This window comes from Nyctereutes procyonoides, unplaced genomic scaffold, assembly GCF_905146905.1.
Source record: "Nyctereutes procyonoides isolate TBG_1078 unplaced genomic scaffold, NYPRO_anot_genome, whole genome shotgun sequence".
Classification (NCBI taxonomy): domain Eukaryota; kingdom Metazoa; phylum Chordata; class Mammalia; order Carnivora; family Canidae; genus Nyctereutes; species Nyctereutes procyonoides.
The window spans coordinates 60497840-60511744 of record NW_026575121.1 but is presented as its reverse complement, the minus strand read 5'-3'; the positions used below and the strand labels follow the sequence as shown (position 1 = coordinate 60511744).

Here is a 13905-nt window from a genome sequence, read left to right as displayed (position 1 = left end):
TTTTCTTCATAGACCCCATTCAACTCTTTAAAGATTACCCTGGTCTTGACCCCAGCCTTCTCCTCTTGTGGCTGCTGCTGCTGTAACCGGGCTGGCTTCTCATTCCTGGGAAGCTGAGCTTGTTCATCTGTAGCCCTGGGAGCATGCCAGAGCCAGACCCTGTGCTAGGACCCTCCCTGGTGCTGTGCTGTGCTGCGCTGCGCCCCGAGTGTGGACGCCCCGCAGACTCCAGAGGGCCGGTGCGTATGGGCTTCCCTGGCTGACCACACGAGGCTGGGAAGTGACTGCACGCCTGGCAGGAGGACGGAAGGGATCCTGAGGAGCTGTCATGTCCAGAGCCTCCAGCAGGGGCTTCTCGGGGCCGTTACTCGTCCTGAAAGGTCCCTGTTCAGCTCCAGAAATGATGTGAGGCCCCCTTTTGTGTTCAGATAACTTGGAGTCACCGCTGGGCCAGGGTCTGGTGGAGAGGCGGCCGGGAGGGGCCAGCTGCAGGCGCCAGGAAGTGGGGATTGGGTGGTTTGGGCGGATTCCCTGCAGCAGGGCGGAGGTGGGGCAGGCAGGATGGGCCACAAGCTGTTGCTCTTGCCTTCTCCACTGTCCTTACCACCCTTGTCCCCAGGAAGGCCGGGTATCTGTGATGTCACCAACGAGGCTGAGCCGCCGCCCTTCAGACTGCATCCAGCTCTCACAGACACTTCTAGTCCTAGAATGGGGCCCTGGCACCTGAGCTCTTCCTCTGACACCCATCTCCGCTGACGGCACCACCGTCCACCCTGGTCCCACACGGGCGTCCTGACTGCTCCTCCTCTGTCCCTGTAAGACACCTGGGCTCTGTCCCTCCTCCTGGCAGTTCCTTGGGCAGCACCTGCCCTGCGCTGCTACTACCATGGCTCAGAGCCCATGGCCCGGCCTGTCCCAGGTCCTGAGGAACTGCTTCCCACCCTGGGTGTCTCTATACCCCACTCCACTTCCACATGCCCCTCTGCATGAAGCCCTTATGTCTCTGGCTAGAAGTTGAGATCCTGGACTGCATTCCCACTGCCTCTCTGGCCGCTGCCCAGGCCACCCCGGACCCCCACCTGCTCTTCATGGCTCCTGTGTTCATAGTAACACGTGAGCTCCTTTCCCCAGATGTCTTGACCCATTGTCACAGGGGTGCCTCTCCCCCAACACAGGGCAGCCACCCGACACCCGACACCACCAGCTTCTCTAGGACCAGGAGCCGCCCTGAGCCCCGGCCTCACGGGACCTCAGCGTGGGCATGATGCTCAGCATGGGCTGGTGCAGATGAAGCAAGGCCAGACTATGAGCACTTCAGGGTTTGTGCTGGGCCTAAGCATTCCGCGGGCATGAGATATGCACCAGGCGTCCTTTCATCTTGCTCAGAGCTCAAATACAATGTACAAGTCAGTGCTCTTAAAATCAGAGCATAAACGAGCTGTTTGGTGTTTCTGATGTTATGCTGATTTGCAACTGTGTAAGTCTTAGCATAATAAACAGGGACCAATCAACGGAGTGAAGTAGGTAAGTGCCACGTGGCCCCAGAGACCCACACCAGAACATTCTGGTCCATTTCCTAGAGGAGACCTGGCTGAGAAGGCACCTTCAGCCACATTCAGTGGTTCGACCATGAGCTCCACACCCCCTCCTGTAAGGAATGGAACTCATTCCCCAAATCTGCCCTCAAGGAGCGACAATGGATACCACCAGAGGGACAGACAGGCTGGTGTGTTCACGCAGCCCTTGTAGCAACAACCCGGGTTACCGTTAAGGGTACTCTGATTCCTAGTAATAAAAGTAATACTTTCTTTGTTATAAATATGACGAGATTACTGAAGAGGGTACAAAATAAAGCCTTCTAACAACTGTGCTCATGACCTGGAATCCCAAAGTTAGCCAAGCACTGCCCAGGGGGCTCGTGGTGGTAACTAGAACAAGCCAAACCTCTTAGGCCTCCCACCTGGAGTGAGGGTGCCCCCGACAGCTGCCTGCTGCCCCCTACTCCCATATCCATCCCCCAGTACCCCCACGTGGCCCCCACATCCACCTCCGGCACCCCCATGTGGCCTCCATGTCCACCCCTGGCACCCATGTAGCTCCCATGTCCACCCCTGACACCCCCACATGGCCCCCACGTCCACCCCTGACACCCCTGCATGGTCTCCACGTCTACCCCTGCCGCCTCCACATGGCCCCCACATGGTTCCCATGCAGCTGAAGGCCTGGACAGAAAAAGCAAAACTCTCCTGAGTGTTTCAAAATGCAAATTTCAGTTGCATTTTAGGCTGTCCATTCAGGACGACTATTGATAGATTTCTGGAATGCTTAAACAACTTCTGGTCAAATCTCCAACATTCTAACAAAATCATGCTAAAAAACATATGCTTTTATTCCTCCACAGAATGGGTAAAGCACCTGCAAAATGTGCTTGAAAGGTGCCCGTGTCATTCAGGAGTGAATGAGCCCCCGCTGAGCACCGGGAGCCCGAGGGGAAGGCCGCCGGCCGCCGGCCAGCGCTCACTGCAGTCTTGTGCCAACACCCGGCTCCCAGGCAGGTTTCGCTCAGGCTGTGTCTTGGGCCCCAGGTGCAGATGGTGGGAACTGTCATGTGGCTGCTCAGGCAGCTCCTCCAGGGGAAGGAGCGGGTTTGCAGGAGTCCCACCACAGTTCAGGAATCTCATCCCAGGGCCTCTCAACACCCAGGGCAGGTTCTTGCAGCTCTGGATCATCCATCCCAGTCTTCATAAGGACCACGTAGGCAGATGATTGCAGCTGTCCCCACAGCACCAAGCCTGGCCTGGCACACAGCAGACGCTCAGTTCCTGCTGCCAACAAGGAGCAGCACTTCTCGGGTCTTGACATGTTTCATTAATTCATTTGTTCTTAACACAGAAATGCATTTGTTTTTCGGAAAACTTGCTCCTTTACAGAAGTCGTGGATGGTACTCTGAGGATCTCTTTCAAGCAAACTTGAAAAATAAAGGTTTCTCTGCATGAGTGAATACTTTGCAGGCATCCTGAGCAGCACTGCAAATGGGTGGCATCGGCCATGGCTTCCGCCTCGACTTTCTGGCCCCACATGCAGGATGAGTGTTTGTGTCGGTTTTCTTGCACGCTGTTTACACTCCGTGTGTGAAGAACTTGCCTTCCCTAGAGATGCAGGAAAAGCTGTCTCCCTGCCTCAGGCCTCCAGATGTGGCAGGATTTGGGGTGATGATTTACACTCGTGTTGCCAACGTGGTGTCAAAACCATCTCGGTATTTCAACACAGGATGGTGACAAGGAGGAGCTGAGTCACTCATGCTGCTACCACAATGGATGGGGCCATCTGCAGATCCCAACCACGCACAGACTGATGTGCCCCAGGACAATGTCACCCAACAATGAGTCCCCCTGCAGCTCACACGGAGCCTATGAGGTAAGGGAGGCTCCAGATGTCAAGCTGGATCCCCTGCTCGATGCAGAAAGCCCTGCAGGGTCTCTGGGGCCAGGGGTGCATCAGTGGGCCCCACCATGCACAGCCACACGGGGAGGGCTTACACACACCTGCTGGAGACTAACTTGACCATTCTGCCCATCACGTTAGGAAAGCAGGCATGCAGGAGAGCATACAGTGCCCAGCACCCTGGCAGGAGCAGCCACACCCGAGAGCACAGTGCGCCACCATGACTGGCTCGGTTGCTGTTGGGATATGTCCTCCTCCCACCACAGCTTCAGGATGACGGTGACACATCATCACCAAGGCTCACTGGGGGATCTTGTCCAAGCTCAGACATGCTCATGTGTCTGTGTCCTCAGAGCGAGTACATCCCCGGAAAGGGCCGGCTCTCACAGCACTCCTACCTGGTGACACCCGTGGGTGACACTCAGGTCAGGCCTGGGCTCCCACCTGCTGCACAGATGCCCCTCAGCTATGTCCCCAGGCCTCATCGCTGGGTCAGAGTGCAGGTCCCTGGGGCTCAGGAGGGCAACCCCCTGTCCTGTCACCCTGACTCTCCACTCCAATTTCCAGGCAAGAGCTCCGAGCGGAGTGTGAAGAAACACAGGGGCAGTGGCCTCCATGCCTCGAGGCCATCAGTCTCAGGCACAGGAGCCGCCGTCCGGAGGCAGCAGGTGTGGACTATGGACACTGAGAGAAAAATGAAGGAGGAAAGGACTAGGAATAAAACAAAACTGCTGCGGGTGGCAGTGTCCACCTCACAGCACAGAAGGGGCCACCATTTGGACACAGGAGCTTCCGGAAGGTGTGGTGGGGGCGGTGGGGACACGCTATCTCCAGAGACCCTGTGCCCCCACCCAGCCGTGAGCGCCCCTCCAGGGGTAGCCCCGTGCCGACCGCCCTCCTCTGGGGAAAAGAACCACACGCACTATGTCTGGGCCCTGAGCATCTTCCCATCACATGGGAGGCGAGGAGCCTCCAGGGGCCGTTCTGCCCCAGTGACCACCGGGACGTGAGTGCTAGGCTGCGGGTCCCAAGCCAAGCTGTGGGGAAGGCCTGCACAGCCCTGTGGTTTACTTTCTTGGCGCAAGCGAAATGGGGACGCCGGCTGCACACAGGCAGCTCCCATTCTCGGAGACTCTCTGTCCCTAGGAGGAGCCCAGGAGGCTCATGGGGGATGTGGCCAGGCCGGTGTGGAGCTGCTTTGGGGACCAGATGGGAAGCAAAGGGCACTCTGTCCCCATGCTGAGGGCTGTTTTGTCTGCTGTGGGCCTGGCCAATCACTGACTTTGGCCCGTAGCCCTGTGGACGCGCCACCCTCACTCAGCCTCAGTCTCTCTGCAGGGAGAGGCACGTGATTGTCATGCACAGGTCAGCAGAGTCCAGGCTGCTAGACCTCTTAGAGGCCCTTGGGGGGTCCACTGCCCTGCCCATCACCTTCCTTCACCCTCCTGCTTGGTGCCCATCACCACTGTCACAGAAACAGGAGCAACTGGGCTAAGTGTGGGCCTCGCAGCAAACCCAAGGCCCGCTCACGTTGCTGGCCAGCGCCCCACTCCCGATAGTCCCCCAGACAAGCGACATTTCTGATGACTATAACCCGGCCCTCCCCGTCTGTAAAATGGGCTCAGGTGAGACACGGAGGCACAGCTCTAACGATCACGAAGCTCTCCATCAACGATGAGCCCTCAGCCCTTGGGGCCCCATGAAGGGCCTGTCCTCGTGGGGCCGTGACCCCCCAGCCGGCTCACAGAGACCTCTGAGGTCTCGCATCACTATCAGGAAGACAGCCAGCCAGTACAGAGCAGTGTCCCTCACCATGCTGCAGCAGATTTCGTGACCTTCAGGGGGACTGGAGGAGCTGGTCTTTGGACAGGAAACCTGCTTAGCCCACGGCCCTCCATGGGGGCTCTAGGAATTTGCTGGGCTTGTGGGATCCTGGAGAGCAACTATATGTCAGCAAATCACACCTACTCTACAGTGCTGCCGACTGTCCAGGAAGCTACCCGCCTGTCACTTGGTCAAGCGGATCACCGATCCTAAGTAGCCAGTGGCTTTTGTTCTGTTTTGTACTTTATGCGTGGACCTTTGCACATTGAGCACGAACGAGGTCAGCTCAGTCCCAATGGGCTGGGTGCTGGCCCAGCTCCCTGCTGTCTGTCTCGTGCCAGCCATGGAGCAGACCTACACTAGCCACAGGGAAGTCCTTGCCCTTTGGTGGCTGATGGCGGGACTCAGTCATCTAATAATGAGTTTGGATGAAGGCTCATCTACTGCTCACACCTATTCCCTGGGCTATTCCTCTGTCCAAGGCATGCTGGTCCCTGGTGACTCACAGGACGACCTCCTGTCTGCAGGTGGCAGGGCTCCCATATCCAACCACAGCCAGTGCAGCCCGCAGCCCTGAGTGACCCCAGGACGTGGCCTGGGGACCCGGGGACTCACCGTCAGCGATAGACAGCAGCCAGGAGCACCACTCACTATAGATGTAATAGCATTTCATCTCGGCCACGGAGATTCGGGCTGCGTGCCTGTCCCCCATGGCCCCAGAGCACCAGCTAGATGTTCGCCCCTGCACCCGCTGCCCCTACCCTCTGTGCTGCCTGTGAGCCTCTCCCACTGAACTTTGCTCCCTAAATCCGTGTGAAGGACCAGCTGACTTTCTACTTCCGTTTCACCCCTGAGCTGAGACAAAGCCCTGAAAGGCGATTACCCTCCTGCAGGCCGGCAACATCTGCTCACTCCACCCTGTCTGTGTACACATGCGCCCTGGCCAGCCGGCCAGCTAGAAAGCAACGTCCGGGCTCGTCTTGGCCGTGGTTTAGGGATAAGGGACGTCTTGGCTGCCATGACTCCCCCGAGCTGCCATGCAGGCCCCACATTGCCCGCTGGGAGATGCACACACGCTGGGGGCCTTGAATTGGACAACATGTCCACAGCAACTGCTCGTCACCACCCTCTTCCATTTGAGAAGGTCCAGCGATCTGGACACAGGGGACTGTTTGGGGACAGGGCGGAGGCTGTGTTTGCTGAGAGGAAGGTCAACAGAGCGGGGACACGGGTACCTGTTCTTATGCCCCTCCCATGCTGTCCAGCTTTCACTGTCTGTGGGTCCCTAACACATCTGGGGTGTGACGCCTGAACCCCACCTGGAGATGCTCTCTTGGAGCCTGGCGAAGGCTTGAGCTGCCTCCTGCCCCAGTGCCACTGGCCCTGCCCTGCCCACCCCATGGCCTGGGTTCCCTAGGGTCAGGAGGAGGGTACCCCCAGTCCCTACTCAGGGACCAAGGCAGTGGACTGCGTCTAACACCCCGGCCAGCAAGTGCCCCGTGAGGCTCCCTGCTACACACTGCTGCCTAGACCATGGGTGCCTGGGACCAAGACCCCACAGAGACCCAGGTACCCCAGTGCCCACACCCATCCCCAGGTCTGAGCCAAGCTGTCCCCCTGCAGGCCGGGTGCAGAGTGGGAGGTCAGAAGGAGCAACTTCAACCAAGTTGTCTGATATTTAAAATGATGAAAATAAGGATATATAAATCGCCAGATTTCTCCAGAGCATGGAACCTCTCCTTACCAACAAGTGGGACCAGAGCCGGGAAGCAACTCAGCACAAATATTTCCTCTGCAAGAACACCCTTTAGATAAAGCAGCAAACTCTCCTCAGCTCTGCAGGGCTTAGCAGATCTCACCAAATTCTAGAAGGTCAGAGAGAAAGCGGGCCTCTGCTTCTGAAGCTCCTCAAAAGCTGAAAGCCAGGATTGCAAATCAGGCTTTTCTGAAAGCCGTATGGCCAGGACCCAGTGGATCCGGTGGCCAAGTGTCAGCGCCCACATCCCCCATACTCGTGGGCCTGTCCCTGTGGCCTCTGCCCCCTCCACTCACAGGGGACAGGGCCACCCAGCCTGTGACCCGGCCACATGTCGTCCAGTCCCGGGAGGTGCGGCGGGCAGCCCGTCTCAGCAACAGAGACGGTCTAGGCCAGGATCACAGCCTGACCACAGCACTCAGCCCTCGGGAATGGGGAGGGACCCAGGGCTGTCCTGGCCTACTCTGGAAAGGGCCTCTTCACAGTCTACAGTGATGTTTCAACATTGTTAGGGGCACTGATTTTCCAAAAGAAAGGAAATGTTGTGAAGACGTCACCATTGTTTCCAGCGTGATCAGCTAAGTGACTGGTTTCCTCTAGACTTCTCTCCAGAAGGAGTTATTTTTGCTTGTGACCTTGTGGTCAAACGTTTTTTCCCTTTTTGCATTAGCGACCAGGAAGCTCAAAGGGAAGTTCTGTGATTACTTAGCAGTGATCGATTCACCCAAGTGCATCAAACGTATTTATTTGCTTCTTTCACGTTATTCTGGTGCTGTTTAAAATTCTCCATGCCAACCAGAAACATGTTTCCATAAAGAGAATTTCTCAATTCTAAGAAAAACAATCTGTTTTCTTGGCTTGGTGAAACTCAGTCTGAAAGGTGCCCATGTAGAAGAGCACAGAGTGGACGGCCCTCCCCGTGAGCTCAGGCAGTGCTGCTGGTAGAGCTCCTGCGGGACAGCGAGGAGGCGACGTTCCAGAGGTTGCCCTCATGGCCGCTGACTGACATCACACCTGTCTCTGGGTATCAGAGACAACCATCATCTTGCCACTGCACTGTGTGCATGCCCTCTCCTACACCAGGAAGTCTGGCTATTGGTCACTTCCCACCTGAGGATACTTCCTTCAGGCAGCTGGATGCAAGGTCTGTGCACGGGGACGCAGATGCTAGCCTGACCCTCGTATCCAGACAGGTTTCAAATGTGCCAGGAGGAAGGAAAGCCAAGACAAGACTGCTTCTCTGGGAGCAAGAAATTAGCCAGCAGGTGCCCAGGGGCCTGGTGGCCACACCTGCGGGTCAAGGAGACTTAGCTGGGAGATGCCAGGCCGGATGGTGAGGGAGGCAGGGGGCTGGACAGTGAGGGAGGCCGGAGGCAGATCAGGGAGCCCTGCTGACCCAGGCCTCATTGTGTCCCTTAGCCCCTAACTGCCCACTGTCCACCCTGGTTTCATTAGTAGCACACCCAGCCTCAGAAGTGTCTAACGAGCACTAAGGAGGACAGGAAAAGCTTGTCCCGTCCGCAGCCCCCCTTCACGAGAAGACAGCCCTGGACCCCAGGATCCATGGCTGATGTGTGGGGACAGGTTCAGGCCCCAGGTGCCAGGATGACAATCTAGTCCTTCACAGTTGGGTGTCCTCACATAATGGAGACAAGACCAGGGAGGGGGGAGTCTGCTCAGACAACCAGGGAATCCCCATGCGTGACCCGTGAGCTCCAGACAGCACTGGGGAGGAGGCTGGGAGGGCACACATGGAGTATCCACGCCCCCTGTGAGCATGGGGCTGTGGCAGGATCCGTCATGATGGCCCCACGCACTTTGCAGAGTTGGCTGCGTCCATAAGAAGGAGGAAGCCTGGTGATTTTAACCTTGAGTATGTGCCTGGATGCAGGTACGTGCAGAACAACCACCAAGACTCAGAAGCAGTCAGGCTGTCCAGGAGCCGGCTCTGTCCTCCCCCAAAGGGACACTGAGTGAGGCGGTCCACCTATCCAGGGGCCGTCAGCTACGCCAGGCCACAGGCTCAGCCCTCCAGGTTTAAGCACAGGCTTTTTCGGCCCTCTGGGGATGCTACTGGCATGGCCAGCGCCAGGCTCCACTTCCCCAACAGGGAGGGGCTGTGGCCCCCAAACCAGGGGGAGGTTCTGTACTCGCTTTGCCACTTCTGATGTCTTTCACCTTACAGACATCAGGTGAACAGAGTCTGCCCTGACCCCTCAAAGGGGTGCCCGAGGTTGCAGAGCCAGCTGCTGCCCTCAGGTCAACAGCAAACTTCAGGTCTCCAGATCCCTGAGGAGGGCAGGTTCTCCTGGGAAAAGGGACAGGCTCCAGAGGAAATCAATCCATAAATCACAACTTTGAGGCCCATGAGAATCCCCCTCCTTCCTCAGGAGGAAGCTCACTTGGGGAGCAGCTTGTGCTCCTGTCAGGGGACCCGTCCCTGTCCAGCTGCAGAACAGGGAGGGCGGGAGGCTGCCCAGGGCCAGGAACTGGGGCAGGATGCCCATGGGGTTACCAGGGCACTGCGCACAAGCCCCCTCATGCACGTCTGCTCATGTCTGCTCGCTGTCACCATGGCCAGAGCAAGGACTCACGAGCCCAGGTCCTCAGAAGCAGAGGACAAAGTAAACCGAGTAAAGCTAGACCCTCATTGGCTTCAGCAAGATGCCCTGGCATGCTGCATCTAACCTTTCTCCAAAGTCTTGCAAGGGGCACGCATTTAGGTAACACAGGGAGGTGCCCACCCATGGAAGGGACCCCTGGCACCTGGCCCCACACCCCAGGCAGCACCCCCACCCCGCCTCACCTGGCTGTGGGTGCGTCGAGGCCCCCCAGCACCCCAGGGGCCGTGGCGGAAGCCGACGCAGGAGGCCCCTGAGAGTCCCCCGGGATGCTCCCCTCTCGGCCATCCTGTTGTCTTCTAGGGACACGCGTGGCAGCAACGGCGTTGAGTGTGCAGATGGGCTCCTGCAAGGGCTGAATGTGACCCTGTGTCGGAGCCCCGCGGTTCCCACTGCCCTGCAGGTCTCCACGGGGACAGTCAGCAATAGGTGGGCGCCGGCGGTGTTGGGGAGGGCGCTGTACCAGGTGCCACACACTGAGCTGGGCACACGACCTCCAGTGACCTTGGGTTTGCCGAGTCGTGAGGAAGAACAACAGAGCGGCCAACCAGCTCCCAGAGTCCCTGGCCTTGCGCTGCAGTGACCATGGGCACAGATGGTCACTGGGGTGGCCCAGAACCACCTGCACACAAGGGCGTGCCCGCAGAGGCTGCTGCTGCTCCCCTCCTGTCCCCACACCCGTGGTGCCGGAGAAAGACTACAGGGTCAGGGCCGGGCCGCACGGTGGTCTATTTGCAGATCTTGGGCGTTTCCTTCACTGGAAAGGGGCTTGTGCTGGCTGGGGCTCCCAGTGTCAGGGACCTGCTCCAACTGCCTGAGCCAAAAACACCTTCCAAGCTCAGGAAGTCTCAAGTTCAAACAAACAACTAGAAGGCGGGAGGAAGGGAGGGGGGAAGAGGCCCTGGGCCTTCTTGAAATAAACCGGTAAATTCCTCTGCCTGTGACCCGCCTGCTGTCCAGCTCGGTGTGGGGGAAGGAAATGGTAACACTGCTTTGCTTGGCAAGCGATACTTCCCTGTGATGCCGAAAGTGCCCCTGGCCCAATGGCCCCAGACCCTGGTGCCCACACCGCGTCTGCCTGTGGGGGTAAGTGCCTAGCACTGCCCAGGGCGTCCTTCTGTGGGGAGCCTTGCATGCCGACACGCCTGCAATCCTCACAGCTAACCTGCCGGGCAGTGTGTGCAGTGCCGTACAATGGATGCTCTGAGGGCCTGAGTGAGCTTATCGTATGCTCAAGGTCACAGGACAGAAACTGTGGAGGGTCGGCACTCCAGTCTGTCTGAAAGGCCAGGTTTAGCCCTTGCACCACGGGCACGCCTTTATCAGCCAACACTCTTAGAGCAGGTACAGCTGGTCTGCAACTAGATAATGTATTCATTTTATTCTGGTCCCTTGGCACCCACTTTCCTCCCATGAGCGTTTATGGGCTAGGGCAACCCCACCAAACGCAAGTCCTTCTGCTGGAGCTGGACAAAGTGGGGCCAAGGGGACCTTTCCTCTGAGCAGGAAAGGTGCCAAGAGCACCGAGCAGGGGCTGGTACTATTTGCCTCCACACCCACCTGGGCTGTCACCTGCCCCAGGCCCAGGTCTGAGTCCTTGGGGATGCAACAAGTAAAGCTGGCTGCTGGGGCTGCATCCATGAGAAGCAACAAGGAGTAAACGGAGCTGGCGTCCTTCACCAGAAGCAAGGGAAAACCGTGACCAGGCTGAAGCTTGGGCAGCCGTGCTGTCCATCTCTGCCCCTTCATGCTGGCTTCCAAGCAGAGGCCAAACCGGCACACATTCAGAAGGAAACAGATGGCGCGTTTGATGTGGCATGTCCAGGACATGAGCCCTCTTCCTGTGACCAGCGACTGGAGCCCTCAGCTTGTGCAGCCCACGGCACCTCAGGAAGGACATGTGGAGACACAGTGGCTCTGTGTCTACAGGAGCAGCCGCCACTAGTGGTTAGTAACTGTGAAGAGCCACCCATCATGTGTTGTTCTGAGCCTGGCACCGAATTTCTCCCCAGGTCTTTCCCTTCCCCATGTAAACATGAAGGTGCGCACAGATCAGGAGAACAGGGAATGTCAGGCTGCTCACTGAGCAGCTACGGGTCAGACGCGGCTGTGCAAACATGCAGGCGGCCCAGGTGCTCCTTATCCACGTCTGTCTTAAACATGCTACTAATTAAAACCTTATCCAAAATTCAGTTCTGAGTCACGAATCTGCTCACAATCTCCTGGTCTCTCTGCTTTGTCGGCTCACAGCCTTTGGGTTTGGCCAACGTCTGAAAACCATGGGTTTTCTCAGCCTTCTGTGGGCATTTCCTTCCCAAAGCTCCTCGGGTCCCAAACACAAGCCACCCAGGATGCCCGCCCAGGATGCTGGCCCACCAGGTGTGCTGAGCGCAGCCGGGGCAGGCTGGTGGTGCCGGCTGGCATGTGAGAACCAGACTGATTCTCTGGGGACCCCAAGAGTAGCTTTTACTCAACACGACCTCCAGTCACCGTCAAGAAATTTGTATCAATAACTGGCATGGCTTTTGGCAGTAAGAGTCTTATATTAATCATGTCAGGGCAGCAGGGAGTTCTTTAGCTTAGGTCTTAAATGAGATGCTGAGTGTTTGGAAAATCAGCCCTTGGGGGCAGACACCTGGCTTACTGCTGCATGAAGCTGCAGCCAGGCTTTAGGACTTGGGCACAAAAGGCTCTTCTCTCTTTTTCCTTTGAAGACAGAGTATAGGAACCAGTGCCTGGTATGCCCATTTTGGTGGGTGGATTTCCACAAGGTCCCTGAGAGCCAGGGCCGCAGAGCACACCGCCCCCCTCTGTGCTCTGCCTTCTCAATGCCTGTGCTCTTCCTGGGTCTCTCTGGCACAGACGGTTCCTCTCCTTGCTGCAGACGTGCTCTTCACGGTGAGGCCAGCACTGAGGTCCACCGGCATCCACACACCCAACAGGCCCTCCCTCCTGCTCAGCACCGAGTCCCAGCCCCGCCTCCTGGCCTCCGCTGGCAGCCCCACCGGACGGCGATTCCCAACAGAGCCCCGTGGCCGGTCGCCACGAATTGTTCACTGTTTAACAGGGGCTTTCTGTCCCTTCCAATGACAAAGACAGGAAGCTCTGAGAGCTGGACAATGAAGATAGCCCATAAAGCACGCTACAGGTCTGACCTGCCGAGGCCTCTGCACCCCAGGAGTGCATCTGTAGCTGCTCACGCTTGAAAATGAGGACACGTCCCACCAGACCAATCATCACAAAATCTAGACTGTGCCCAGGTCATATGAATTTAGAAACCAGCTAAAACACACAACAGGGGACATGGTGACTGAGTGGTGCTTGTGGTGATTTTAAATAAGCATTTTCCCTATGCTGGGAATATCGTGCAGCTCATGAAATAGGTACCTTCCATGTGAAGTTCTGACACTTACCAGGTTAAGCCAGGGTCTATGCTGCAGACTATTCACAGAGAAGAAGATCGGGGAAGACCTTGGGGTCCCACTCCTCTAGGTGGATGTGTGTGAGCTCCTGGCACAGCCAGCACAGAGCACATGCTCCCGACATGTGAGGCCAGCCAGTGCATGGGTGTGTCTGCATGAACAAGGACTCCTGCCAACACTGAGGACTCGGTCTCAGGAGAGAAAACAGACAAATTTTAGCCCTTTGAGAACTGAAGGAGGCATAAAATTATACAACTGATAAGCCTAGGAGACCTAGTATCTGTCTATTCAACAACTTTCTGTGTTTTGTTACCGTTTAAACATCAAATGACATCTTCTCCCTTCTTAACGATTCAGACATCAAAAAATTGTAAAAAACTGTCTTTAAAGATAAAGTATCTTAACAGAGCTGAAGTCATACATGGGGCACTGGCTCACCAGCTCATTTAAAGTCCTGCTAAAACTGTCACCAATCAGACTAAACACTAGTCCTTTGCAGTCCTTCTGCAAAGATAAGAAATCGGGTTCCATACTTCAGGGACTGGACTGACTTCTCGATGCTACTAACCATGAAATGACAAAAAGCCAGAATATTTGCTCAAAGCCGAACTTTTACACACAAAAGTCACTTATCTCTAACATTCAGAAATAATTGGCTCTATGGGTTTTCAAATTTACAACTTTAAATTTTCTGGACAGTATGCTGACAGGTTTGACCACCACTCATGTCTCTGTGTCTCTGGGGACTGATGTTGGGACAAAGCACCTGCCGGACGAGCTACTATGAACACACAAATACCCCCCGCTGTGCCCCAGGAGGCCAGCCTTCCCAGCAGC

The 13905-nt window shown here is 56.7% G+C and overlaps 1 protein-coding gene across 8 annotated transcripts in view; it reads right to left on the bottom strand.

Annotated features, from left to right (window-relative positions):
- The window catches only part of MCF2L (MCF.2 cell line derived transforming sequence like), a 130419-nt gene that overhangs the window by 71711 nt on the left and 44803 nt on the right, over positions 1–13905 (bottom strand). The window contains exon 1 of one of the 8 annotated variants that reach the window (XM_055335893.1): positions 9832–10363. The exons of 6 other annotated variants lie outside the window; for them this stretch is intronic. In XM_055335893.1, coding sequence (XP_055191868.1) covers positions 9832–9934 — 103 coding nt within the window. In that variant the 5' untranslated portion in view covers positions 9935–10363. Of the gene's footprint in view, positions 1–5884; positions 6012–9831; positions 10364–13905 lie in introns of those variants that run through there. One more of the 8 variants, XM_055335894.1, reaches the window with a different exon arrangement.